We start from the raw sequence: 27,361 nt of genomic DNA, 5'->3' as shown, positions 1-27,361 counted from the left end.
GTGACGGGGAGATGATCTCTTTATCCTGACTACGTAGTGTCAGACTAAATATCCAAATATAGGGAAAACACATTATTTTACATATAGCTCACATGACTGAAAGACTAATTTTTACATCAGTCACACAATTTAAATACTTCCTGTATGTATTAGCTAAAACCATTTAGTATCTCTTCATAAAGTGTGTGGAATTTTGATTGCGTGTGAGCTTCATTAGAGACATTAGATGCGTTGGGGTTGTCACGTGATCAGGCTGCCATGGAATGCAGAGGAAATGCTGCCATCTAGAGGACATAAAGTATATCGCTGTCTCTTCCTGGTTTGGACATAGTGGGCGGCTACTGGGTGGTAGGCGACCAAAGATAGTATGAGATTTTCTGTGTGGTAAAGTACTATGTGAAATAAAAACTTTCTAAGAGACATTTAACTAAATATAAGCGGGGGTGTGCCGTGTATGCGGTCAACCTGGTAAGGAGTTACTTACTGTTCTTCTCAAGATGGTTACTGTACCTTTAAGGGTTTAAGGAGTACGCACACAATGATGGGAGATAGATAAAAACTATTTAAAACGGTTGAATGTTATATCAGTGTATTTATATCTACATAGTTGGGATTTTTTCATGTTTAGGAATATTAAAATTATTCCATGTTGACTTTTGTTGTACCGGTCCTTGTCCACATCATCGGACTGAGCCACAGCTCTTCTTCGGAAGTTAGTGGCGGGTCACACACGGAGTGTTTATTGCTAAGTCTGGAGTAGCGCGCCCTCTAGAGGCTCGGCGACTTCCACGTCAAAAACTACATTTCAGTTGTACAAAAGGCAACACAATGCACACTTATGAATGACATTGACATTAATGGAATTTAATTTAATTTGTATTTGTAATTGTAGAGTTGTTGTGTGCTCATAGCGTGTGTTTCGTGTGTGTGTCCCGTAGAAGTGACGTGTGTTTAGCGGCTGGTGTGGTGACGTGTCTCTAATGCTCGTTCTTTTCTAAGGGAGCTGCTGGATGGAGCCACACTGACTCCACAGAACACTCTCAACTGGAACCACTACTAACTCACCGGGAGACGGCCAAAGGATATAATGGGAAGTACGTGCGAATTCAAGCTTTTTATTCTTAATACAGGCATTGATTCAAGGGGTTAGCTTTACAATTGTCATTTTCCAGCAGTTTTAAACGTAAGAGGATCGGCGGCAAGCTAATTGGCTAACACTGTCTCTGTAGGTGGCAAGTTGAGCTAGCTTATAACGGAGCTAATTTGAAGTTTATAACAACCTTCTCCACAATGTTTAACCTATTTAGAATACCTCATGGCCTGAGTTACTTGCGAATTTATTTGTTATTTTCCGACGTCGATTTTTCCTCGTTTTGAAATCATTTGCTGATCATGTTTGTGATTGGATGCTAGTTAGCCACAAGCTAACATTCACTGACCAAAAAGTCTCGGACATTATAATTTAACGGCAGATACAGACAACTAGAAGTTGAGTTTTCTTGATATTTTTAATGGTGTATTTCCCTACAAGTTGCACTAAAGGGACTTAGTACGTCACTGACTATCTAATATGGTGAACCACGTAAGCAAACGGGTCAGTGGTTTTCTATAGTATGTATTTATTATACAATAATAATTTTGTTGTTGTCCTTTCGTGTTCTGACGGCATGAGAAACAGTGCACCTCTGCAGACTTTTCTCGATAAATTGTCATATTTGGTTTGCGTGAGAGCCGCTCGGTTAGTGATGACGTAGCATGGAAGGTCATATAAAAATATAAGCCTTGCACCTCACTGTGGTGTGTCTTGTTTTGCAGTTAAGTTTTTGGAAGTCATCAAGCCGTTCTGTGCGGTTCTACCAGAAATTCAGAAACCAGAAAGAAAGGTAAAGCTATCATCCTCGTGTATCGCAAATATGATGTGTACATATATGTGAAATGTTGTCTTCTATTCTCACAGATTCAGTTTCGAGAAAAAGTACTATGGACCGCCATCACGCTCTTCATTTTTCTGGTGTGCTGCCAGGTTAGTATCTGGCAACCTCACTAAATGGCTGCAATGTCATTTTTTTTTCTTCTAATATTTCTCAATTTCCCCCCTTTCATTTAGATTCCTCTCTTTGGCATCATGTCATCAGATTCGGCAGATCCCTTCTACTGGATGAGAGTAATTCTGGCGTCCAACAGAGGTACTTGCGCTAAATATTATGATGGATATGTCGCATTATCTTTTAAAGATTTCCTGGCTTTTTATCAGTTGTGACGTAATCTCATTATCACATATATTAGGTCATAGGCCAAGCGGAGTAGGGGTTGTATGCTTTGTCTGTGCTACACACTTGTGTTTTGTTGTTCAGGTACTCTGATGGAGCTGGGTATCTCGCCCATCGTCACCTCAGGCCTCATCATGCAGTTGCTTGCCGGTGCCAAAATCATTGAGGTGGGAGACACTCCCAAGGACCGCGCTCTCTTCAATGGTGCTCAGAAGTGTAGGTGTCCTCATGGGCTATTTTTAGAATGACGCAGCTTAACAAGACTGCAGAACACCAATTGTTCATAATATATGTATTTCAATGTATTTTTTTTTACAGTGTTTGGAATGATCATTACCATTGGGCAGGCGATCGTATATGTCATGACTGGCATGTATGGTGACCCCTCAGAGATGGGTGCTGGAATATGCTTACTCATCATCATTCAGGTGAATAAATAATGTCTTATGTCCCTTACTGAGGCTGCCAAAACAATTCACTAATCCTATCAGAGGTCAGACAGGAGGGCCCACAAACTTGCCAATGGTGATTAATCATGATTAGTAGTTAGTAAACTGATTAATTTGATTAACATTTTTAGTCATTTGGACAGCCCTAATTAGTTCACGTAACTTCAGGTTACTGAAACAGTGTCTGTTGTTTAGCTCTTTGTTGCAGGTCTGATTGTTCTGCTGCTCGATGAGCTTCTCCAGAAAGGCTACGGTCTGGGCTCTGGTATTTCCCTCTTCATTGCCACCAACATCTGCGAGACCATTGTCTGGAAGGCCTTCAGCCCGACCACCGTCAACACGGGCAGAGGTGCGGCCACTGACTGACAGCGCGCGGCCTTGTCAAGATGTGAAAGCTGTGAGCTGAACTACTTCTGTTTCTTCAGGTACCGAGTTTGAGGGCGCCATCATTGCTCTCTTTCATCTGTTGGCCACACGCACGGACAAAGTGCGTGCCCTGCGAGAAGCTTTCTACAGGCAAAACCTGCCCAACCTCATGAACCTCATTGCAACAGTCTTTGTGTTTGCAGTGGTCATATACTTCCAGGTGAGCACTCAGTTTCTGTGTCTTTCTATAGCAAAAATGAGCAACTGTGAAACAATGCAAAATGCACAGATGGCTTGTGTAGTGATTTTGACACTAATCACTTCATTTGGAACATACTGAGATAGACAAACACTAATGCTTCTCCTAAAACGTTGCGGGCCACATTGGGTTAAAAAAATTGTGTTTATATATTGGGGGCATCCAACAAAAAGACATACTTGCTCACGGTGCAGCAAAACGGCAAGTTAATGCATCACATAAATCAACAGCTAAGCGCCAAACATAACACATAACTTTAAACTCTTAGTTCCAAATGCCCACAAGGCATGCTGGGTAGTTCAGCTGCAACAACAGTATGTGCTATGAACCGTAAAACATTGGATATCAAGCGTATGTTAGCTCTTCTTTCTATACTTGACCTCCTTAACATCTTCAGCAAAAATGCGACAAACGCTGCAAAATGCTGGGAGAGATTACCCAAAGTACCCAGCAAGCCTTGCGGTGGAAATATGTTTTTTTTTTTTTTTTTTTTTTTTTTTAGTTTTTTTACATGGTATAGATATTTTTTGTATGTGTTGTTTGGGTGACTTTTTTGTACTGACTATTTTGGTCACTCAGGCATGCCACAATAGCACAGTCATATTGCTAGCTGCAGTTTCCATGTTAGAGGTTTAAAAAAGGGAATTTCGAAATGCCCGGTGGGCCGGATGAAGGCATTTGGCAGGCTTCATGTGGCTCGCGGGCTGCAGTTCGCCCACCCCTGTCCTAGAGGCAGTGTATATATAATATAGCCATTTCGGAGTGATTACATGACAATCATTCTATGACCCTGTAACAATGCATAGGTGTTGATATTGCAATCCCCAAAATGTAAACAACAACACGCCTGCTTTATTAACAAGATAGGGCACAGGTATGGTACCTTGTGAATGGGAGTTTGAAGTTTTGTGCAATCAAAGTATTGGTCGGATTCCAGATTATAGTATGACAGGCTCTTCCACTCCATGTATTTTGTATTTACCCGCCTTGGAAATATACGTTTCTAATGTAGTGAAGTAAAATTAGAAACTTTCTTTTTGACTTCCAACAGGGCTTCAGGGTCGATCTCCCCATCAAGTCCGCACGCTATCGCGGCCAATACAACACCTACCCTATCAAACTGTTCTACACCTCCAACATCCCCATCATCCTGCAGTCGGCCTTGGTGTCCAATCTGTACGTCATCTCCCAGATGCTCTCAACACGGTTCAGCGGAAACTTCCTGGTTAACCTCCTGGGAACTTGGTCTGTAAGTGGAAAAATGTGACCTCTGGTCTTTAATCCTAAATGAGGAGTGAAGTTGGACTGGTTTTACGTGTTAAATTTATATTTTCATTCTTATCTAGGACACATCTAGTGGTGGACCAGCTCGGGCCTACCCAGTGGGCGGCCTCTGCTACTACCTGTCTCCTCCAGAGTCATTCGGTTCTGTTCTGGACGACCCTGTCCATGCCGTCATATACATTGTCTTCATGCTTGGCTCATGTGCCTTCTTCTCCAAGACCTGGATTGAAGTCTCTGGATCCTCTGCCAAAGATGTATGCTTTGTTTACATGTGTGCAACTTGACTTTTTCCCGAGCACTTCATCATTAAACTTTGGAATATTGTGTTTTTTTTGCATGTCAGGTGGCCAAGCAGCTGAAAGAACAGCAGATGGTGATGAGGGGACACAGAGAGACCTCCATGGTGCATGAGCTTAACAGGTGGGAATGAGCTTGGAAAATGTGCTTCTAGATGTATTTTCAACATAATTACATTTTGATTAATTCCCCCCCTTTGCAGGTACATCCCCACAGCTGCTGCCTTTGGTGGCCTTTGTATAGGAGGACTATCTGTCATGGCTGACTTCCTAGGAGCCATCGGTTCCGGTACAGGAATCCTCTTGGCTGTAACCATCATCTACCAGTACTTTGAGATCTTTGTCAAGGAGCAGAGTGAAGTGGGAAGTATGGGAGCACTGCTCTTCTAGAACATGCCCACTCTGCCATACACAACATTACACACAGATCGTCCATACCGCATCACTCTTGTTTCATCTTTTTTTGCACAATTCGTTGATTGTGCAGCTGGAATAGATCATTTTACCCCTCTTTTTGTCTCTTCGGCTTTGCAAAGAGTCTTTTTTTTTTTTCTCCTCCCCCCCTTCCAAGCTTTGCTCAAAGTATTGCCTCCATTTCTTCCGCTATTACCCATCAACCTGCAGGCTGCCTGACTTCCCTCTTGACTGTTTGGTCAGCTGAAGAATCCCTCGACGCACCTCATTGTGGTGCTGGCTTTGACTCACCTCGGCCATTTTTTCACTGTAGCATGTTGAACGAACACTAAGTAAGTCACAACATTTTGAGGGAGAGTGTTCAAAAAGATGTCATGTTCGTCACAGGCAGCAATCAACTTTTCTAGAGGTTTTTTACCGGGATGCAAAGAGTATAAACAAAATATACTCGTCGTCCCGGTAAGGTTTCTGTTTTATCTCCACAAGTTGTCCACATTTGTTGATATTTTCAATAATGGACTGTTTATATTAATTCTGTTCTTTAGGTAGGACGCAGTATTTTGTGTCCTATATCCGTGGCTGGTAAAGGAACGTGATGGTGTGTGATGTCTTGCTCTTTCATTCCTAGACTGAATCGCTGCACAAAAACTGCCGGGGTGGTCGTTGCCGGGGCGGGGTTTGACATGGATGCAAAAGGGGGGTTCATTTTGGTTTTTACTCTTATGTAACAGACATAATTGTGTTATTAAAAAAATGTTTTTTTTCCAACACTTGGGAATTGAGTATTTGTCTTTCTTATTATTGTCATTTTTAAGCAACCTGTTTTGAACATGAAATCAGTTGTTTTTTGCTGTTACTCATCCGGAACTTTACATGTTTCCAAATTAACATGCAGTGACCGATGTCTTCCACTAGGGGTCTCTGAATATACAGTTGTAAGAGTGGCTGCGTTATTTACGTTAGGGTGTACGACTTGTACGTACAACATTTTACGACCACTTCCGTGCAGCTGTCGCTAAATAAATTGCGGGCATCACCCCTAGTTTCATTAAAGCCATAAAGATATGATACCGAACTCAAGTAAATAAGCTTTCATTACAGAAAACACAAGGAGTCTATATTAATATTGGACAGTATCGGAGACTGTAGGGATTAGTATAAGAGATCTGTGACGTCATCACAGTGCGCCGTTCAGTAGGTCATAGGGTTTTACGGCTCCCCCGGCCGGATTGTCCGATGAAATACTCTCAGTTGTTGAGTAATTTATCTCAGGCTGACCACATTTTACCTGTGTGGAGGATATTCGACGGACACAAACGGCGACAGTCATGTCGTATTGCAAGCAAGAAGGTAATTTAGACATTTCATTCATTTGAGCGCGTGTCTGCAATGTCACCGTGCGTGTTGCCATGCTAGGCTAACTTTCTTCAACTTGACTTTAACATGTGTATGTTTTTTTTCCCCTTAAATTGGAATGAACATGTCCATGTCTAGTTGGTAGTTACAACAATGTTTTAACTGTTTTGAGTTTTGAGTACTCGCTGAAGTAGTACTTGTTTTCAACTGCTTGTTAGATGTCTCGTGTTTAATTCCAGGGAAAGATCGCATCATTTTTGTGACCAAGGAGGACCACGAGGCCCCAAGCAATGCTGAGCTGGTTGCAGATGATCCCAATGATCCATATGAAGAGCAAGGTTGGTCATTTAATGTGTGAATAAAACACATTTTCACATGTTAACTCTAAAAAATGTCATTGTAAGATACACTATTGCAATTGGTGTAATTACGTCTGTTTCTTTTTTGGTTGACTTTTAACTGGAATGATATGAGGAACTTGGAAACTCCGGGTGGGATATTTCCTACTTCCCAGTAACCTGGAACACATATGACATATGACATTACAATAGTTAACAGGAGTTCATAACCTGTCATTAAAATGATGAGGAAAAACAGCAATCAATAGATAATTAGTCAAATATCCATCCTTTGAAAACAGTATAATATCCCTTTACCACTCTCTGGTGTCCTGTGTCTGCAGGCCTCATCCTGCCCAATGGGGACATCAACTGGAACTGTCCATGCCTTGGCGGAATGGCCAGCGGGCCTTGTGGCTCTCAGTTCAAGGAGGCCTTCTCATGCTTCCACTACAGTACGGAAGAGGTGAAGGGCTCGGAGTGCATCGACCACTTCCGGAACATGCAGGAATGCATGCAAAAGTTCCCCGAGCTCTATCCTCAGGAGGAGGAAGAGAAACAAAGCTCCAATCAACCAGACGCCGACTCTGGTTCTGACTCTGCCGCCGCCCCGACTGAGGGCTCTGCCTTATCACAAGAAACAGACTCTGCTCCAACAAGCTCAGCTACAGACAATCAGGATGCCAGCTAAGATTAGCCTGTCGTCATCCGCGGGCTCTTAAATCTCACTTTGTAAGCACTGCACAGCATTCCAGCTCTAGGGTTGCCCTTCTTGTGCAGTGGGTGGCATGTATGGGTGGTATTTGCATGGCACCAGAATGCTGAGAAACAGGAAATAATGTAAGATATCGGTTGATTATGGTTTTTGACTGCAGCACTTGTGGTTATTAAGGTTCACTGTGTGTTCAGATCTGCATTTCTTGCGTCATGACACTGTTAGGTGCTTCTTGATGGACTATTTTGTCCGGGTACATGGAGCAAAAAGAAAACGGGAAGATTCTCACGTTTTCTTCAACAAATCTAATCGCTCATCCTTACAGTTTCTAGAACGTATTGTCCTTCAAAACATTTCCATATGAGCGTACTTGTGTGACCTATTCATGTTCTTCCTCTGCTGCCAGCGTTAGAGTTTCAACTAGCAGTCCATTACCAAAATAATGAATTTCCTTAAATGTCATTTATGGAAAGTACAAATACTTTATGAGTGTATTTGTCATACATAAAGGCTTCAGTTTTAATTTATACAGCATTGGTCATCTGGTATAAACATACTAAAGCGAGCGAACCATTTATAGCCTTACAATTCAAAGTATCCCTGTTATGGTTTGTGGAAATATATTATATTTAATGAAAATGAATAATGTGTATTATCATAGCTGATCTGCGTGCTTGTGCAAGTACTACCTACCTACCTACCTACCTACCTACATTAAAGCCGGATGATTGACTTAAATGAACACACAAATCAGGACTTTTCAAAGGTTTTGCTCTCTCCGTGATACAAAAGGAGACCTGGCCATTGGGAAATATTCAGGACCATCGTCTTTGTCTGCTGCTCATTGAACAACCATGTTGGCCGGGCAGTCATTTATGAAGAATTAAACTAAGTTGCTGAAACAACTCCTGCTTGTCCCGCGTCCGTCGCTTTGCTTGATCTCGCAACCTTCCAGCGGATCACTGACATTCTGTGAAAGTATTGACAGACTTGTGCAGCCACGCAAATATTACATTTATTTCATTCTTTCATGTCCGCATTGCTGTTTTCCAGTTTAGTGACCTAGAGTGCTGGTGATTTAACTCCCCGTGTGGTCTTTTTGAGTCTCTTCTATGTCAATCACGAGCATCCGCTTCTTAGGCCCTCTGTTATGAGAAGGCCCAGTCTGGGTGTCCAGGGGACCGCCGCACTCTGCAAGGTGACCAGCAAACGGCCCGTGGAAGCCTCTTCTGGTCCCGCAAGCAGGTACTCCATACCTATAAAGGAAAACATACTGGTCATTATTCTAACTTGTACTTGATGTCGTCAATATGCTGTAAGTGCATATACAGCATTTGCCTGGGTTTAGGATCGGACAGGTGCACCCACGGCTGGTCCAGGACACGGGAAAGATGCTGACTGTTCCCAAACTCAGTGCCACCACACCTGATCGTAGGACCTTGCGTACTTTGACCTGCACTTCAGCATGGCTGCCTTTGTCGTGAGCTGACACCACGCTCGCCTTCATCACTGTCATGGTGACACCGGTTCATCGTAATGTAAGTACACTCAAAATTGTTTCCAGGAATACTGTACATTCTTTCTTACCGTAGTCGTGTCGGATCTTGCAGAGGTCAGACGTACTTCTCAGCTTTTTCTCCTTACAGATGCACTTCCCTGCGTGCACATGTAATGGGTTATTTTAGCTACTGTATGTGTTGACTAAGCACTTATGTAACGCTATAGGCGACATGGTGACACGACACTGCTGTAACTCTAGAAATGCAGCTGTTTTTTTCATGGAAATCAATTTCATGACAAAAAGTAACATATTGTGCTCCATTCCTGTACTGTTTTACCTGTTTAAAGTGGAATGGAATGGAATGGAATGGCCTTTATTGTCATTATACAAGATGTACAACGAGATTGGAGAGCTTTTCCTTTCAGTGCGGTAGTCAAGTTAAAAAAAAGTGTACAAAAAGTGGAGTAAAAAAGATAATTTAACAAGATATACACAAGATATCCAAAATATACACATAATATTGCGCAGGAGCAGACATATTGCAGATAATATTGCGCTGCCCATTTTGCTCCTTTTAAATACTATAAGTTTCTCTTGCTTTAACTGTTTATACATATGATTTAATATTAAGCAAAGTGGTGTAAAAATACATATTTTTTTTTGTATGGTGACTAATGTAAATGTCTATTGTCTTCTGTAGTTTGAACATACCTGTGGAGTGCAGCGCAGATACGGCCTGCTCTTTTGGCCAGTGTGCCTCCTCTTCATCCATGAAGAAATGAGACTCCAAAGCAGGGATTCTTCCACCCACTGGTACGTTGAACACCTGATTATTTGTGTGTCTGCAAGACCCATTTATCATTTAGAAATTTAGATTTTTCTGGTCATGTGTCAAGTCTTAAAAGCTCACCTGTTCAGACACTGCCCAGTGGTGGGATTACAGTTGTTAGGGCAAGCACAGGCTTTGCACCCTTCTTCTCCAAAGCCCCAATAGCCGGGCAAACAGCGCGTGCAGCTTGTGCCTCCAACGCCGGATTTACACTTGCACTGCCCACTGCGAGGGTGGCACCAATGGCCCTCCTCTCCAGGACTTGGAGGTGAAGAACCTTGGGGGTCACACCAGCAGCCTAACAGACAAGATATAGATTAAAAAATGTATCTCAAAAATATGTATTCCAAATGATTGTTTACGTTGGCAAGTGAGTGGAGAGCTGATGGGTAGAGTTGGGTGACGGCGGTAGCCCCGACGGCACCGTTGGCACCTGCGGCCGTAGGTGTTATGTCTGCAGTTATGACACACGCCGCCGCTGATACCCCCGGTGGAGAGCCACACTCGCTGGGAGAAGTGACAGCTATCTGCGTGACCGTGACACTCGCACTCTGGTGTCACATACATGCCATGACAGAGAGACACAAAGTCAGGATGACAAAGAAGTATTAGTTGTACAGATATATTTTTTTCTATCATTGTTCAACACATTCCACCCTCGGCCATCTCTGTGTGGAGTTTGCATGTTCTCCCCGTACTCCCCCAAAAAAACATGCTAGGTTAATTGGCGACTCCAAATTGTCCATAGGTATGAATGTGAGTGTGAATGGTTGTTTGTCTATATGTGCCCTGTGATTGGCTGGCCACCAGTCCAGGGTGTACCCCGCCTCTCGCCCAAAGACAGCTGGGATAGGCTCCAGCACCCCCCACGACCCTCGTGAGGATAAGCGGTAGAAAATGAATGAATGAAATTTAACAACAATAATATAATATATAGGCTGCATGGCGGACGAGTGGCTAGCACACAGGCCTCACAGCTCGGAGACCTGAATTCAATTCCACCCTCGGCCATCCCTGTGTGGAGTTTGCATGTTCTCCAATTTCCTCCCACATTCCAAAAACATGCTCGGTTAATTAGCGACTCCAAATTGTCCATAGATATGAATGCGAGTGTGAATGGTTGTTTGTCTATATGTGCCCTGTGATTGGCTGGCGACCAGTCCAGGGTGTACCCCGCCTCCCGTCCGAAGACAGCTGGGATAGGCTCCAGCACCCCCGTGACCCTCGTGAGGAAAAAGCGGTCGAAAATGAATGTTCAACACATCCCAGATAATGTCAACCTTGTTTGGGACACATTTGTATTACTTTTGTACTTCTCACAACCTCTAGGGGGCACATTTGCATCTGGTATTATAAAAGTTTACTACCCTCCTCAATCTCAGTAATGAGACACATTTTCTGAAGGAATCGCTTTATTCTTTCTATTTCTAGGATGGTCGTCTGTGATCACTTACTCTGGCATGGGTTTGCATCTCTGCTGCTGCCGTTAGCGGGCCTCCACGGACGGTCATTGTAGAGCGACGCACACTTCTCACAGTGGTAGCCAGCTGTGTGGTGAGTACACACACACCGAGCAGACACCTGTAAGGCACATGGAGGGATTGTCAGTAACCTGCACTGTCTAGAGAAGCACATTAAATAACGACCAGTCACAGCGTTATGTACGTTATATTATCTATATCACAAATGATAGTTGAACCTTCAGGTGACTGAGTGTAAGGACCCCGGTATATCATCAGACATGATGCCACATTTTATAAAAGGTTACATGCATAAAGTATACAGTACAGCGAACCCTCGGTAAGACTGCAATGACACACAAGACACCGACCCAACAATGAAGATGCAATTTCCCCCTTAGCATATTCTATGAAAAGCTACTCACCATGTTACTGTCCTGCTGTGTGTTGTGGCTGCTGTGGAGTGGAATACAAAACTCAGCATGTCCATGACACAGACAAGTCCCTTGGGCCAGAAAATTATAAATGGCATAGGTGCTCGTTGAGGCTCGTTGTTCTGCGGGTGTCACTGAATCAAACATGGACTGCGGTTCGCCCTTTGGGGGTTGCCGCAGAGGAGGGCATGTTTGAGCTTTCAGCAGTTTAATCCGGAGGTTGGTGAGTGTCAAATATGCAAGAGCCTCTGGACTGTACGGGTCCAGAATGATATCACTGCTGGGGTCCAGTATCCGTAATATCACCTTGGAAGAGACAGTGCACGAGTTGTGAGTCTGACTGCTCAAATCATGCCACGTTTTGTACATCTTACCTCCCCACCGCTGCAGGGTTCTGCACTGCTGTAACGGGACGTACACAAAGAGCCAGGCTGATTAAAATCATCGGGCAAACCAAACTCCATGCTACAGTTGTGTGCAAACACCTTAAGAACATCCCAGGATTTGCCAAAGTCAGTAGATCGTTCAATGACCATGGCGGCAGGCCGCGGTGAGCGGAACAACACAACCACGTGGGACAGACAGAACTGTGTTTCCAGGTCCAGATGGATCTCATCATGTCCCGCTTCTACAACGGTCCCTGCACTGGATTCCCACCAGGTATTTGGATGCAAGAAAGGGTCATCAGTCATGTGACTGGGTGGGTGGGGGCATGGGATGGTGGTGTTCCCGCAGCTGCCCGACAGAGTGGTGAGGGCTCTGCTTGTAGCCAGGTTCCTAATAGGCGGACTGCAAGCATGGTCTGCACATCTGGAAACTGAAGCAGATGCACAGTCAGTGTGGCTCAATCCTTCATTATAATAAACCTCCATCCATCCATTTTCCTCCGCTTATCCGGGTCCGGGTCGCGGGGGGCAGCAGTCTTAGTAGGGAAGCCCAGACTTCCCGGTCCCCGGCCACCTCCTCTAGCTCCACCGGGAGGACACCAAGGCGTTCCCAGGCCAGCTGTGAGACATAATCCCTCCAGCGTGTCCTAGGTCTGCCCCGGGGACTTTTCCCGGCTGGGCATGCCCGGAACACCTCATCAGGGAGGCGTCCGGGAGGCATCCGGACTAGATGCCCGAGCCACCTCAAGGAGAAGCGGCTCTACTGTGAGCCCCTCCCGGATGACTGAGCTCCTCACCCTAATAATAATAATAATAATATAATATAATAATAAACCTTCAGAACGGAAAGGCGCATAGTTGTTTTTGAAATTGTTTCCACCTATAAGTCATGTGATTCTTTGAGTTCATGTTACATGCAGCCCATAATTCTTCCCCAATGGACTCTCGGGTTACCTTTTCATAGCGAGCGGCAGTGCGGCATTATCTATGACCTTTACAGGACGTAAAAGCATACATGTGTAACTGAAGAAGTACTATTATGAAAGAAGAAAGACTCCTTAGTAAATACACCACAAATATGACCATTTGCTCCTTTTGTTAAGATAATAATGCTTAGTTTTGATGGACACCGTCGGACATTTATTCATGAAAAATGTTCATTATTGTGGTGTAAAACCACACTGCATCATATGTACGGTGTTTACATGAAGTGGCCATTATTTTAGAAACACAGTATAACACACTGCTCCAATGATTGACGGTAATACACCCCTCATTCACTTCACCCACATGAAATAGTGCACCTCACCTGCACGGCCCCGTGTCACGACCACAAACACCCAGCTGAGCGCCAGTAGCATCCGTCGATCACCCTTCACCATCATCCTAAACGCTCTCACGCCTTTTTCCATTTCGCTTTACAATCTCGATCCAGGAGGAGAAAAAAGCTCCAATATCATGATGAACAGACAAGAGCATTTCTTAGTTGATTACGCAATGTTTGTGCATAAGTAGTGTTGGGTGGGGTGAAAGCCTAAAAGCCTTAAATATCAATACAAATGTGGACTAATTTAAAGCATCAGTAATGACATCAGTCATGTTCTTCTTCAGTAAGAATCCCAAACGCTCCTCATGAGAAACCACAAAATATTATCCAGATGAAGCCAAGAATCCAACGGGAAACTGAATAGATTGCGTACGAGTTGAGAGGCAGACAACAGTGCTGTCCTCCAGTCAGGTTCAAAGCTCTGCGCACTGAAGCGGAGGGAGCGCTCTATTTATCCACACAACCCACCCACTTAAAGTGTCTCCGCACACACCGTGGGGGGAAGGATATTGGAGAAAATCCACCTCAAAGTGTAGCGGCGTGTTAATGCACAGAGCATTAGGTGTGGGCGATACTGTACTTTGATATCGGTCCAATATCAAGAAAATACAGGCCAGTACTGCTATCGTCCTTTGACTTTATGCCCGCAAACTTTTTTCTGTTTATGTAACAAAATAATAACCAATATTAATGTTATTTGATATTTGCGTGGGTTTCCTCCCACACTCCAAAAACATGCTAGGTTAATTGGCGACTCCAAATTGTCCATAGGTATGAATGTGAGTGTGAATGGTTGTTTGTCTATATGTGCCCTTTGATTGGCTGGCCACCAGTCCAGGGTGTACCCCGCCTCTCACCCATAGACACCTGGGATAGGCTCCAGCAACCCTCATGAGGAAAAAGCGGTAGAAAATGACTGAATGAATGAATACGTTTGGAGTGTTAAGTTGATGTGTGATGAATTTTGTGTTCTCAGTAAGATATAATGACCTTGTGCAAACAAAATAATAACCAATATAAACCCAATTTAAAAACAAAGAAGTGAAAAGTGTCAGTTTGACATCCTTGATATTAACGTTACTGATATTTGCGTGGGTTTTCTCCGGGTACTACAGTTTCCTCCCACATTCCAAAAACATGCTAGGTTAATTGGCGACTCCAAATTGTCCATAGGTATGAATGTGAGTGTGAATGGTTGTTTGTCTATATGTGCCCTGTGATTGGCTGGCCACCAGTCCAGGGTGTACCCCGCCTCTTGCCCATAGACACCTGGGATAGGCTCCAGCACCCCCTGTGACCCTTGTGAGGAAAAAGCGGTAGAAAATGAATGAATGAATGAATACTTTTGGAGTGTTAAGTTGATGTGTGATGAATTTTGTGTTCTCAGTAAGATATAATGACCTTGTGCAAACAAAATAATAACCAATATAAACCCAATTAAAAAAAACAAACAATTGAAAAGTGTTACTGATATTTGGATCGTTCGGCCCACCCCTACCTGGCAGCCATTGTGCTCACAGTCAGTACTTTTTCAGAGAAATGAGCTCTATCTGCTTCTGCTTCTCTTGTTTTTCAGCCGCACTAAATCCAAATTACGCGCCTCTTTGATGTCTAGCCGGAGGAAACCTGAGACGAGGATAAAAATAGTCCTTCGTGCAGCCTTATGGTGCATTGAGGCCCCAAAGTGATCTGACAAATGGAATTGGCTTTCCATCATCTGTATGTCTGGCTAATGGGATTAACGCTGTCAGTCTTCATCGTGGCAGCTGATAATAAACACATGCGATGCGGCGTCTAACCGTGCATTTTTTTATTCATTCTTGTAACCACACACATGGCTGACATATTCCACTCCCTCCTTTTACAAATAAACAACATGCCTTTTCAGTTTTATTGCTCAACCAGGAAAAGCAGGACCGCAGAACTGCGTTAGTTTCAAAAAATAGCAACAATAAATTTATACGAGCACAAAAGGACCAACATTGTTAAATAAAATCAGCTTTTAATATGATAATACTCAGAGAGGTATTCATTTATGACAGCGGTTGTATTGTTTGTGTGGTGGTTGTTTTGGTTATGTTATGATGCAGTGCAGCGCGCTTCGCCTCAGAAATAATCCAAACGTGGCTTTAGTATAATTAAGAAGGCGACATGTATGCCACATTCGGTATGAATGTGAGTGTGAATGGTTGTTTGTCTATATGTGCCATGTGATTTACACAGTCCAGGGTGTACCCCGCCTCTCGCCTGAAGACAGCTGAGATAGGCTCCAGCACAAAATGAACAATTTGAAGTCGCCAATTAGCCTAGCATGTTTTTGGAACCCAGAGAAAACCAACGCATGCACGGGGAGAACATGCAAACTCCACACAGAGATGGCCGAGGGTGGAATTGAACCCTGGTCTCCTAGCTGTGAGGTCTGCACGCTAGACCGCCGTGCCGCCCCAAAGCGATGCAGATTAATTGAATTGTGGAATAAAATGATGAATCCCGTCATTTTATATACTATATTGCGCATCTGGAAAGTATTCACAGTACTTCCACATTTAATTATATGACAGACGTACATACTCCAAAAGTGTTGTAGTATAACTGCCTCCAGGATATTTTGTGCGGGTTAATTGGAATCATTACGGTTTGAGGTCCAGGTTTTCATCAGGGTGGAAAAGTGAGCTGTAAAATACTTTAAAAAGCAGCATTTCTGCACTAAAGTCAACTGCATGTGGTCCAAAATGCAAAAACACTAAAATTCTTAATTGGCTGTACAGTCATTAAGTGTTATTTTGCCCAGCCCCAAAGTAATTAAGTTGTAAAATATATAAGGATGCATTACATTCTTCTTTTTTTTTTTAAATAGTTTCTTTTATTGTTGAAGATGGCTCTTCATTGCAGCGCCCAACTGTGAGGGGTCAAATACCAGACAGGAGAGGTCGGAGGGGGGATCTCCTACCTGCCCCATGACTGCCTCTCTAATTGTTCCTCTTCCTCTCATTTACAAGGCTTAATGGGGGTTGGAGGTCAGTGAGCAAGGGTCAGATGAACAGTGACCGGCTCCACCCTTTTTTCCTCGTAATCCTCAGCGTTTGTTCACACTGCTCATACATGCGTGTATAAGAACGTGGTGTCACTCCAAGCATCTCCTGCATCTTCTCTTGATGCATCCCCTTATGTCATGTGTTCTCCTCTGGGTGAGGAGGATTAGTTGCCTGGATGTTAGGATATTTCTGAGATATACTTTTGGAGTGGAGTTTGCATGTTCTCCCCGTGCATGCCTGGGGTTTTCTCCGGGTACTCCGGTTTCCTCCCACATTCCAAAAAACATGCTAGGTTAATTGGCAACTCCAAATTGTCCATAGGTATGAATGTGAGTGTGAATGGTTGTTTGTCTATATGTGCCCTGTGATTGGCTGGCCACCAGTCCAGGGTGTACCCCGCCTCTCGCCCAAAGACAGCTGGGATAGGCTCCAGCACCCCCTGTGACCCTTGTGAGGAAAAAGCGGTAGAAAATGAATGAATGAATACTTTTGGAGTGTTAAGTTGATGTGTGATGAATTTTGTGTTCTCAGTAAGATATAATGACCATGTGCAATCTCCAATGGGTTGACAAGCTGGTTGTGAGTGCACTGATACCTTGTGATGAATTATAATTATAACGAATTATAACATTCTGTTGTCCCTAATTCAGTCCTTTGTTGTTTTCGCGTGACTGAAACTTAAATTTTTAAGATTCATTCATTCATTTTCTACCGCTTTTCCTCACGAAGGTCACAGGGGTGCTGGAGCCTATCCCAGCTGTCTTTGGGCGAGAGGCGGTGTACACGCTGGACTGGTGGCCAGCCAATCACAGGGCACATATAGACAAACAACCATTCACACTCACATTCATACCTATGGACAATTTGGAGTCGCCAATTAACCTAGCATGTTTTTGGAATGTGGGAGGAAACCGGAGTACCCGGAGAAAAACCACGCATGCACGGGGAGAACATGCAAACTCCACACAGAGATGACCGAGGGTAGAATCGAACTCGGGTCCTTTAGCTGTGAGGCTTGTGTGCTAACCACTTGCTCAACGTGTAGCCACAGCAGAATTTGTGGTCCCATTTATCACAGCAAGTCTTCCAGATCCTGAGGCCGTAAAACAGAACCAGACCACCACACTACCACCACCATATTTTGCTGTTGGTATGATGTTCTTTTTCTGAAATGCGGCACACACCTTCCAAAAAGTTAAACTTTTGTCACTTTTTCCACATAGGGTCATGTTGAATTGGATTTTTAATGCCCTTAAAATAAAAAGTTCAATTTAAAAACTGTACCAGAGTTCACTTGCAATCTCGGGCTGCTTGTTTAGTGACAGTAAACTAGTAGAACTTCACATTTGACCGAACCAAACACGAGTCTGAGCAAACCCTTACAATATTTTTGTTTTTTATGAGCTTTGTGCTTTGCATCTCGTTATTAGTTCCAGCTTCTCATGTCTCCTCCAATCATCTCTCACTCCACTCGTGGCCTGTCCAGGTGTGCTTCATTGTCTCATTAGTTTGTGTATATTTAGTTTACTAGTTTCTGTTGAGTTTTTGTCAGGTCACCATCGTTTTATGTGGTTGCTTGTTCCCTGATGCATTTTGAATGTTCCATTATTGATTTTTTTCTGACACTCCGTTGCCTTTGAAGTTCACACCATGTATAGGGTTTTGGAATAAGACTGAAAGATTTTTTTTCAATTTTATAATTAGTTATGACTATAATGTGCTGGGTCTTCAAGTCAGTAAGATATGATACCGACTGAGGTTTAAAATGAGCTACAGGCATGAACGGATGCACTGGTTTATGTTGGTTATATATGTTGAATATTTTTACGACCCTCCTTCTAAACACCCCCATAGGAATCAAGCAAATGAAAGGGGGGGGAAAAAATCAAATGCAGGTGTTTGAAGTCCTGCAGGACTTTGCAGGGTTGGGATTGAAGTGTGCCCCCTCATCTGGCCATGTTATTGCTTTCTGGCACTTTTGAACTCATTAGCCGTGCTTTTTATTGGACTGCAAAGCATCCATCTGCGGTACATGACAGCAACTTCAATGCAGTACCAAACTTCTGGGATCGCTGCTGAAACTGTCAAAAATCTTAGTTTTAATGTAAAATGGTCGGCAACAAAACATCCATTGACTTTCCTCAAAGCACACAATCTACTTTAAAAGAATATTGTGCATCAGTATCTTAGTGACTGTTAAAATACTCACAGGTGGTCTTGACATGTTTAAAGGATTAATGCAAAAAGGTTTTACGAGGCTTCAGCGGTAATAGAAAATTTCATTGCCGGTGTGCCAGTGCAAACATTTGATCACCCGTTGAGGGTGTGCCCACAATTGTGGTTTTCTGCAAAGGGGAAGTATAAATATGTTCTAAAGCTTTCCCAACAGCCTTGACAGTAAGTGGGAAATAAGGTTTTTTTTGATCTGCTAACATCTGGTCTTCATAAGGAGCTAAATTTGGCAGCACACCCCCCCGATGTCAACAATGGAAAATAGGTTTTGTATTCTCACAGACCTCACAACATCACAGCATTGAAAGAAACTGGAGAAAGCTGCTAATGTAAGGCTGAAGTTATCAGGTGACGTTAAGCCTGCTGTTAAATGACTACCGGGTGGATCAAAGCTAGAACAAAAGCTGCATAGTTTGGAATCTGTTTCACTGCAAGCGTACAGTCAGGTACCATCATTGGCGGCGGCTTGCGCTGCCAACCAAACATTGCTTTAGGTCTCACCAGCTCATCACAGACTTGTGGTTCTTCTGTGGTTTTTCTTTGGAGCCTCCGTTGCCGGGAGGATGGTCTCACCGATTGAATCGATGCCATTAGTCATGTGTTAATCATTAATAAAAATGCTTTGACAGCATGCTTTCAGCGCTGACGCCACTCGGCTGTGATAATGTCATCAGATGTGGTTGATTTCAATGTTTAGGAAAGATTTCTTTTGGTTTGGGCTTCCTCGTTAGATGAGATCATTGTTTTGAGACCGAATCCAAGGGCCTCCGACATGTCAACAAGTGCATCTTGAGTAATGACCAATTACCGCACAGAATTTCGGTATCCATAGCATCCAAATCAAGCCACTCTTTGTATTTGGGCATTGCTCTTTGGCTCTGTGTGTAAAGAACTCATCATTTGCCCTTCCCATAGAGTTCCCATAGAAGACATTTACCTCAGGTCTTTGTCATTTGGACCGCAACCAAAACATAACGCCTCCTCTAACTTAATCACCTTCAGTTGGGCTCCGCCCGACATAGCTTTTTCCTTATATGCAAGGCAGCATGTCCTTCACAAGGGACACGTGAGGCTTCAAACACATGAGACTGTTCATTTGTGCTTGGCTACCCAATCTCAGGTTGCTCTGATGCGTTTCAACTGAAGAGGCCAGGGGCAGGAGCAGGGGCTTGCAGTGCATGATGCCTGTGATCTTCATGGGAAACAGACAAGGTTGTGGTGCCCCCGTGACCCTGGAGTGTGGGGATCGCACGGGTCAGTTGCCCCCCCCCCCCCCCTCCTCCCCTTACAGACGCATTCACACTGTCATGAGTGTGAAAGGAACACAACAAAATCGAGCCCATGAACGTGTACACTGGAGTCAGCCATTTTTGTTTACGCACAGGCACATTTTTAAATGCAGTCGTATAAGTTCTTATTTTTAGGCCTTTCCATTCCACTTGATATTAAATTTTTACATATCAGGTTATAGCAGTTACCATTTTAGGAAATACGGCATTCAAACTCTGCCAAACTTGGGATTTTTCCTTAAAGAAAATTCACTTTTTCTTCTCTGAAAATATTTTTTTTCCCACAGAGAACACTCCTCATTCACTATAAATTAGTAATAATTGATATATATGAGAAGTAATATGCACAGAACACATTTCAAGAAATGCTGCACATGTTTGACACAGTACGAATTGCCTGTGAGAAAATAAATGTCACAAACGGCAATCCTGTAATTTTATAGAATAAAAGATGACATTTTAAGGAAAATATTGCATTATTATATATTAAAACTGGTTTATTTGGTCTCCAAAAATGTTGACAATATTGTTATCATTATGGTTGCCTTTCATTGAGGTTACTTTGTGCTTTCTTTTTAGTGTAATATTTTTTAGTGTTTTTTTTACAATATTTTGCATGGATGTGCATCACTTCCTAAATATTAAATGTCAAATTATGTGTGAAGCATCTTAAAGCAAAGGTAAAAACCTCGAGGTTGCATGCCCAAATTCTACAGGCTGCAGAGTGGCACGTGACATCATCTCCATGGCAACCGTTGTCACGTTCAGCTTTACCCACCACTGGTAAACTGAGATTTTCCACAGTTTAGTAAGGGAAAAAGAATATGGGATTAAATGCGGGCCTGTAGAGTTACTCTGCCTTAAAAGGTTTGGACCACACTATAAAGTCAATGATGCCGAAAGAGCGACTTTTTGCAGGCTTTTCTCCGGCAGACCTTCCCGTCATTCTTGTTCAGCGGAAGAGCTCACTCTAATCACTACAGGTATGCGCCCCCTTTTTTATGTCAAAATGTACAAATGACGAATATGACGTGGACAAAACGTCTGGTGAGCTACTTATCAATAGTGTGTGGAAATACTGCAAGTTTTGGCATCGATCTGATATCGACTAATATAGGGACAGTATAATACCGGTGTATGCTAATACCTGTGTATGCTAATACCGATAGTTTTGACTTGACATATTTCAAGATTTTGAGATTCTACTTGATGAAAATTAGTTTAATCAGAATAAAAACAGGACATAGTTATGGTATTTTTAATGATATGATATAATACAACAATAAATATGAGTAAATATCAAAATATAACTGTCATTGAGTACGTCCGTACATCACCAACGAGTTTTAGCTAGCATGATGTGTAGCAATCCATCTATGACAAAGCATGTTTACAAATAGCGACGTCATCGATTACGTTTCATGACGTCAACTTCTCGAAGCGGAAAATTTAAAATACACAGTCGAAACTCTTGTTTCGGGAGCCAAACAACGGTGACACAGACAAAAAAGGGGATTGAAATTTTCACAAAATAAGACATGGACCACAGAATGTTGTGCTCGTGGCTTCACGTGATGTTAATGGCAGCCATCACCGAGCCGAGCCGCCTCCGTCCACACAAGTAAGGGACGTCAGCAAAAACTAATACGAACGTTATACGACTTCACCCGAAACAACAAAAAATAAGGTATGTCAAATATTACAACTATTCTACCGTTAAAGTAACTAGCAATGTAAAACAACTTTGGCAGGTTATTGCCTATATCCAGCAAAGTAATGGTCATAATGATATTGATATACAGTCGCTGTGTCATCCACCACAGTTCTATATCACTGAAATAATAATAAACACTATTGTATCCAAAAACTATTGTGTCCCTAATGTATTAGCGCCAAATTCTGCTTTTTAGGGGGACCTATTATGCCTTTTCCACCTCTCTCACCTATAAATATAGGTAGAATGGTGTATTCTTGTGTTAAACCGTGCCAAAGTTTCAGATAATGAGGTTTCCGCATTTGGACGTGAGATTTGGGATGGCTGAAAACGCTCGGTTTCAAAAGGCGTGGTAAAACTGCACCTTTGTGATGTCTTCGAGGGGCGGACTTCCTTATATGGTGCACTCTTTGGGCGTGTGACCAATCAGAGTGTAGTAGGCATGGGCCGAAAGTGGAAAAAATTAAAACAGACCGTTTTGGCAGGAAGCAAAAGCTTTCTGTGCGGGTTATTGTGTGTGCTGCTCTATAGAATACCACAACTCAATACAAATGGTTGAAAAATGAGTATTTGATGTTATTTCCTTCTTTCTACACACCAGGTAATTCCATTTAAGCCTGATATGGAGGGTAAACATCTACCTGGTTCTGGGGCATCTACGCCCCGCTCATCCCAAAGATCTCCAGAATATAGACAAACAATTGGAAGTCACCGGCAAGAGCTACCTCCTGAAAGAAAAGGTTCGAGGAATAAACAGAAGGGTCTCTACTCGGATGTCTTCACTACTCTAAGATGCAAGGTAAAAACCATTCACAATTTCAATCAACCAAAACCATGTGAAATGTGTCAGTCGCCATTGTGATATGCGTCCGCTAGACTTCTGCAGAGGAAGCAGACACCCAGCAGCGGTCACCTACTAATTGTGATGCATCCCAAGGTAGGAACCAAAGACACTTCTTGTGCTCACAAAACTTGTCCATCCAAGGACCACAGCGGAATCCTCATGAACTGAGCTGCTGTCCAATAATATCTACTCTTCTCATTTTTTCTGCAGGCACAAGCTCACAGTCCCCGTTTGCCCAATACATGTTTGATGACAAAGATTATTATGGGCCATGCTCAAAGGAATTACTCACGTCATACTTCAGTCATGGTGGAGATACACCCAAAGTCCAGATGCCCTACAAAACCGTTAGCGGCAAGATCCCTCGTGATTTAAAAAAAGAGCGGTATGTACTACCTTTTGTGTGACAAAGTAAGGCACATAACGATACTCTTATTCAGCTCCTCACTCACATACGATACAATGTGTTGTCCACAGATGTCGAAGAGAATATTTGAAGCTTAACTTTGAAGAACTTCTGGCGGAAAAAAATATTGACTCTAATCTTCTAATGCCACGTTGTTTGAGTAGTAACGATGAGCAGTCTCTTTTGTCACCCTACCTTCCACTTGAGGTGAGCCATGGCCACGTTGTGTTTGGATTTGGAAGTAAAACGTCACATTTTGGTGTATATTCTCAAATATTTTTCTCCTAGATATTTGACAATGAAGAGTTTGATTGTCGCACTGTAGAAGACTGGCTTTCTTTGGGAAAGCCTCAAGGATCACCTGATCGAAAACCAATTCCTGCAAAAGCGTTACTGCCAACAGATGACACAGTATTGATGGGTAAAATGTGTGCAAAAATACACATTGTAAATCAGGGGTCTCAGGCTCAACTTAATTGGGGGCTGCTGGGAGTAGTATGGGTCAAGTATATCAAGTATCGCACTTTTTTTCATAGGTTGGCTGTTCCTGCGACTTATACTCCAGAGCGACTTATAAATTAATATATATAATTTCACAGACAGCCACAAGAGGGCACTGCAGACTCATTCATTCAATCACACCGATATCTATTTAGAACTTGGCTTCCAAGATGACTTAATGTCTGTTTTGGGCATTCATTTTTCTACCGCTTACCCTCACGAGGGTCGCTGGGGGGGGGGGGGGGGGGTGCTGGAGCCTATCCCAGCTGTCTTTGGGCAAAAGGCGGGGTACACCCTGGACTGGTCGCCAGCCAATCACAGGGCGCATATAGACAAACAACCATTCACACTCACATTCATAACTATGGACAATTTGGAGTTTTTTGGAGTTCAGTTAACCTAGCATGTTTTTGGAATGTGGGAGGAATGTGGGAGTACCCGGAGAAAACGCACACATGCACGGGGAGAACATGCAAACTCCATACAGAGATGGCCGAGTGTGGAATTGAACTCAGGTCTTGTTTTGGTCAAGTAGTTTGTAAAATAAAATACCCGCAAAAAACGTAACTTATACTCCAGTGCAACTTTTCTACCTAATTATGCATTTTTGGCCTTGTGTGACTTATACTCCAAAGCGACTTGTAGTCCAGAAAATACAGTATATAGTCCGGAATCAGGTTTCAACCAGGTGACTATCATGTTAACAAACGAGAGGTCATTAGTAGATCAGTAGATAACACATTCACTTGCAGTATCAAGCCTTCCCAGCATGCTTTGCAGCACTAATAAGCGTTCATTTGCCCAATTGCCCAATTAAAGCTCTATTTCCTTTAAGCAAGCTAAAGTGCCTCCCAGCTTCTCCCCAGGGTGTGTGGTGCCCTACTTACACTAAATATTAATGCCATTAAGGGGTCACAACAACATGGGATGCACGTTTGAGACCCCTGTTGTAAATAATACAAAAGCATTACTTTAACAGCCTTTTTTCCCCCCCTTCTCTCTGGCATCAGATGACGAGCAACCTCCCCCATCACTGCACTACAGCTGGCATTTAGTAGGAGTTCTTGACTACAATAAGGAGAAATGTCAGTACTTGGTGGAAAAGGTTATCCAAAACAGCAGGCTAAAAGATAAAGGACAGAGCTGCCTTCAAACAGGAAACAGGCACTGGATACCCAGGATCAGGTTGTTGTTCAGCGCCGAGGACCCACGAGTCTTTGTCCAGCGGATCCAGTTTGCCATGCTCCTACGACAGAAAACAGAAGCTCTCATCCTGTATAACTTGACTGTTGACTGCATGCCTGTCTGGAAGGAAACGCCATCTCTCGATCCACATTGTCTCTATCGTATCAAAAGATGTGCCCGCTTAAGCCATGGTCTTAAACGAGATATGTGAGCGACCAACTTCAGATGAAAATATATTAGAAATCAATATAATGTTATTAACAAGGAAAATGTTTTCTATGCAGTGTCCAAAAGTTTGTAGAAGGACTGGGGAAGGAGATAAAGCTGGATTACGACCGCACTATGAATCGCTTCATTTTGGATAAAATGGTAAAAAAGGACCCACGGGAGTTTTCCCACATCTTGGTGCCACAGAAGGAACCTGAACATGTGCCACTCATAGGTAAACTAGGACTTGTGTGTTTTACTCCGCACTGAGTTCCCACGTGTGTTCATAATTTTAACACTGGACACTGCTTTGCCTGTGCAGGATGTGTAACAGTTCCTCATTTTAACTATAAGAAGAACCAAGCTGCATTCTTTACCAAATCCATGCTGACAGAACCTCAAGTGATCTACACATTATCCGAAATAAGATTCGAGTGCAACAAACTAGCAACCATGAAACTATTCAACGTCTCCTTAACTAAACCTCTGCGACTGGATGAGTTTGAAGCAAACCAAGCCCAAATGCAGACTCAGGTATTGCCACAAAGTTGTGATTTTTATTTACAGTGGACAAAATAACCCCAACTTTTTTATTCTGACCAGATTAGCTTGTTTCTTCGTGAGGCATGGATGCTCACCGTGACATACAGCCTCCGACACAACCTCAGCAATATTGGCAAAGGCGCGTACAACATGAACGAGACCAAATGGGACATGTACAAGGTTTCCAAGCTGAACAAACTGATGGCTGTGGTGCACTACACCCTGCAGGACTCCCTGCGTAACCTTGTAGAGGACTCATTGGCCTGCCTGAGCAAGCTGATTTTGGACGCGTGCTGCAGTGTGCTGACATGCCCTGACGACCTGGTGTGGGGGGACAACCGTACCACAAGCCCTTACAAGTAAGGCGGCGTTCACATTCACGTCGATATTGTACCTTGACTCGGCCAAAGTCAACTGGGATAGGCTCAAGCTCATACATGACAGAATGATATGAATGAAAATGAGTATTTGGCAGGGTTATATAATGTTTGAATTGCAGTTTCATTGTAATTGTAACGTTATCACTTTGATTTCATCTAGGCCAAAGAACAAGCCTCTGTTCCAGGTCGACTTGCTTTTGAGTGAAACCGGCGTCCATTACAGCACACCTCTGGAGAATTTTGAGACCTGTATTTTGAACCTGTTCAATGAGGGCATCCTGGCTACGCACAACATACCAATGCTGGATAGGGTAAAGCACGTTTTAAGATATGTTGATAGTGTTGTGCAAATGAAGAGTGATGACACGTCTGTGTTCTGTTTCTGTCAATGCTAGTTTTTGATGAAGCGCTTGTTATTCGGTGATGAGCCTGTGCTGGAGTCGGTGAATCTTTGCGAGCCAAAAGTCAAAAAGATGAGAGAGACGATCTGCATGGCTCTCCAGAAAGCTATTGTACCCCTTAAAGCTTATGCTGTAGAATACACAAAATACATTGAACTTTACAACTTGGACATAGCAGCGCACTTCACGTAAGTGTTTTCTCAAATCAAAACACTCCCACAAAGCTGTTGATCAGACCCTAATCTTTATAATGTCTTTCAGATCCAGTAGTGACGATGAGAAGACGTCCAAGGTGGTGAAAAAGGAAGTGGAACAGCATATCCAAGAAAAGGAAACGCTCTTTGTCTCCCTGCCATCTTCCATTATTATCGGTGCCTTTATTGTGCATGTTGAGGGAGTACGTCAGGCTCTATTAAATAAATCAAAGGCTTTAGCCGTTGCAACGCTGGAGCACCATGCCGACAAGCTTAGAAAGCAACTGGATGATGTAAGTTTGTAATTTCATGCAGCATATGTAATATACTTCTGCACAGGTAAAGTATCCTCCTGAGCTAATGTTGTCTTGTGTGTCTGTGTCCAGGAATGCGATGAGTTCAGCTCTATTAGTTACACACTAAACGATCGTCCCAACAGCATCGAGGACCTGACAGACAAAAGGGAATGGATGAAACAAATCCCCGACCAGCTCAAGAGTTGCAAGGTGCACAATAATATTGATAAAACAACAATAAAGTGCTAAGTTGTTATGTATCCCATCAAGTTTTGCAGGATTATTGTCTTTTTTTTCTTCTTTAGGAGCGTGTAACAAAGATTTTAGCAGAGTATGAGCTATTTGAAGAATTCTTCTACCCCTTATCAAATGATGATTTTAATCAAAAGTAAGTAGAAGCCAATGCATACCCACTAGCCATCACTTTACTGTGTCTGTTTAATATTTTAC

At 43.0% G+C, this 27,361-nt stretch overlaps 4 protein-coding genes across 5 annotated transcripts in view; 3 read left to right on the top strand and 1 right to left on the bottom strand.

Moving 5' to 3' along the window:
• The first annotated feature begins 927 nt into the window (after positions 1-927).
• Positions 928-6,108, top strand: LOC131136079 (protein transport protein Sec61 subunit alpha-like 1). The gene is made up of 12 exons (XM_058082581.2): positions 928-1,094; positions 1,816-1,883; positions 1,958-2,023; positions 2,108-2,186; positions 2,355-2,486; positions 2,589-2,698; positions 2,915-3,068; positions 3,145-3,305; positions 4,396-4,593; positions 4,691-4,882; positions 4,972-5,048; positions 5,128-6,108. The coding sequence occupies exons 1-12, from the start codon at positions 1,088-1,090 to the stop codon at positions 5,312-5,314; spliced, it is 1,431 nt and encodes a 476-aa protein (XP_057938564.1). The 5' UTR covers positions 928-1,087; the 3' UTR covers positions 5,315-6,108.
• Positions 6,109-6,498: 390 nt separating this feature from the next.
• Positions 6,499-8,938, top strand: chchd4a (coiled-coil-helix-coiled-coil-helix domain containing 4a). Its single transcript, XM_058082593.2, has 3 exons — positions 6,499-6,688; positions 6,934-7,032; positions 7,377-8,938. The coding sequence occupies exons 1-3, from the start codon at positions 6,667-6,669 to the stop codon at positions 7,721-7,723; spliced, it is 468 nt and encodes a 155-aa protein (XP_057938576.1). The 5' UTR covers positions 6,499-6,666; the 3' UTR covers positions 7,724-8,938.
• On the bottom strand, positions 8,750-14,138 carry LOC131136072 (netrin-4). Of its 2 annotated transcripts, none has more exons than XM_078794865.1 (10): positions 13,667-14,138; positions 12,457-12,788; positions 11,963-12,373; positions 11,532-11,658; positions 10,440-10,628; positions 10,159-10,375; positions 9,960-10,090; positions 9,335-9,403; positions 9,086-9,256; positions 8,750-9,003 (listed from the first exon to the last, which is right to left on the bottom strand). In XM_078794865.1, exons 1-10 carry the CDS (start codon positions 13,767-13,769, stop codon positions 8,867-8,869), a joined length of 1,887 nt encoding a protein of 628 aa, XP_078650991.1. In that variant the 5' UTR covers positions 13,770-14,138; the 3' UTR covers positions 8,750-8,866. The 2 variants fall into 2 exon arrangements, with proteins under 2 accessions (XP_078650991.1, XP_057938553.2); XM_058082570.2 differs by having other exon boundaries at positions 11,963-12,277; positions 12,346-12,788; positions 13,667-14,137.
• Positions 14,139-21,088: 6,950 nt separating this feature from the next.
• dnah1 (dynein, axonemal, heavy chain 1) overlaps positions 21,089-27,361 on the top strand; it is a 32,224-nt gene continuing 25,951 nt past the window's right edge. Inside the window, exons 1-15 of the mRNA XM_058079478.2 lie at positions 21,089-21,223; positions 22,556-22,753; positions 22,831-22,891; positions 23,009-23,183; positions 23,276-23,411; positions 23,493-23,625; positions 24,716-25,097; positions 25,175-25,332; positions 25,420-25,631; positions 25,701-25,999; positions 26,181-26,331; positions 26,416-26,609; positions 26,683-26,908; positions 27,002-27,121; positions 27,217-27,299. Coding sequence (XP_057935461.2) covers positions 22,577-22,753; positions 22,831-22,891; positions 23,009-23,183; positions 23,276-23,411; positions 23,493-23,625; positions 24,716-25,097; positions 25,175-25,332; positions 25,420-25,631; positions 25,701-25,999; positions 26,181-26,331; positions 26,416-26,609; positions 26,683-26,908; positions 27,002-27,121; positions 27,217-27,299 — 2,507 coding nt within the window. The 5' untranslated portion in view covers positions 21,089-21,223; positions 22,556-22,576. The remainder of the gene's footprint in view (positions 21,224-22,555; positions 22,754-22,830; positions 22,892-23,008; positions 23,184-23,275; positions 23,412-23,492; positions 23,626-24,715; positions 25,098-25,174; positions 25,333-25,419; positions 25,632-25,700; positions 26,000-26,180; positions 26,332-26,415; positions 26,610-26,682; positions 26,909-27,001; positions 27,122-27,216; positions 27,300-27,361) is intronic.

The sequence above is a fragment of the Doryrhamphus excisus genome, linkage group LG11 (assembly GCF_037039965.1).
Source record: "Doryrhamphus excisus strain RoL-2023G ecotype Guam linkage group LG11, RoL_Dexc_Guam_v1.1, whole genome shotgun sequence".
NCBI classification, from domain to species: Eukaryota; Metazoa; Chordata; class Actinopteri; order Syngnathiformes; family Syngnathidae; genus Doryrhamphus; species Doryrhamphus excisus.
Note: the sequence above shows the minus strand (reverse complement) of the source record. Positions and strands in the feature narration are given on the sequence as shown.

Excerpts from the sequence above, each read along its gene's own strand:
- LOC131136079 (XM_058082581.2), top strand. Across the intron at positions 4,594-4,690 it reads ACCTCCTGGGAACTTGGTCT|GACACATCTAGTGGTGGACC; the intron begins GTAAGTGGAAAA and ends ATTCTTATCTAG. Across the intron at positions 5,049-5,127 it reads ATGGTGCATGAGCTTAACAG|GTACATCCCCACAGCTGCTG; the intron begins GTGGGAATGAGC and ends CCCCCTTTGCAG.
- chchd4a (XM_058082593.2), top strand. The coding sequence starts at position 6,667 with ATGTCGTATTGCAAGCAAGAAG. Across the intron at positions 6,689-6,933 it reads GTCGTATTGCAAGCAAGAAG|GGAAAGATCGCATCATTTTT; the intron begins GTAATTTAGACA and ends GTTTAATTCCAG. Across the intron at positions 7,033-7,376 it reads TGATCCATATGAAGAGCAAG|GCCTCATCCTGCCCAATGGG; the intron begins GTTGGTCATTTA and ends CTGTGTCTGCAG.
- LOC131136072 (XM_058082570.2), bottom strand. The coding sequence starts at position 13,769 with ATGGAAAAAGGCGTGAGAGCGTTTAGGATGATGGTGAAGGGTGATCGA. Across the intron at positions 12,789-13,666 it reads CGTGACACGGGGCCGTGCAG|TTTCCAGATGTGCAGACCAT; the intron begins GTGAGGTGCACT and ends CATCTGCTTCAG. Across the intron at positions 12,278-12,345 it reads AACCCTGCAGCGGTGGGGAG|GTGATATTACGGATACTGGA; the intron begins GTAAGATGTACA and ends GTCTCTTCCAAG.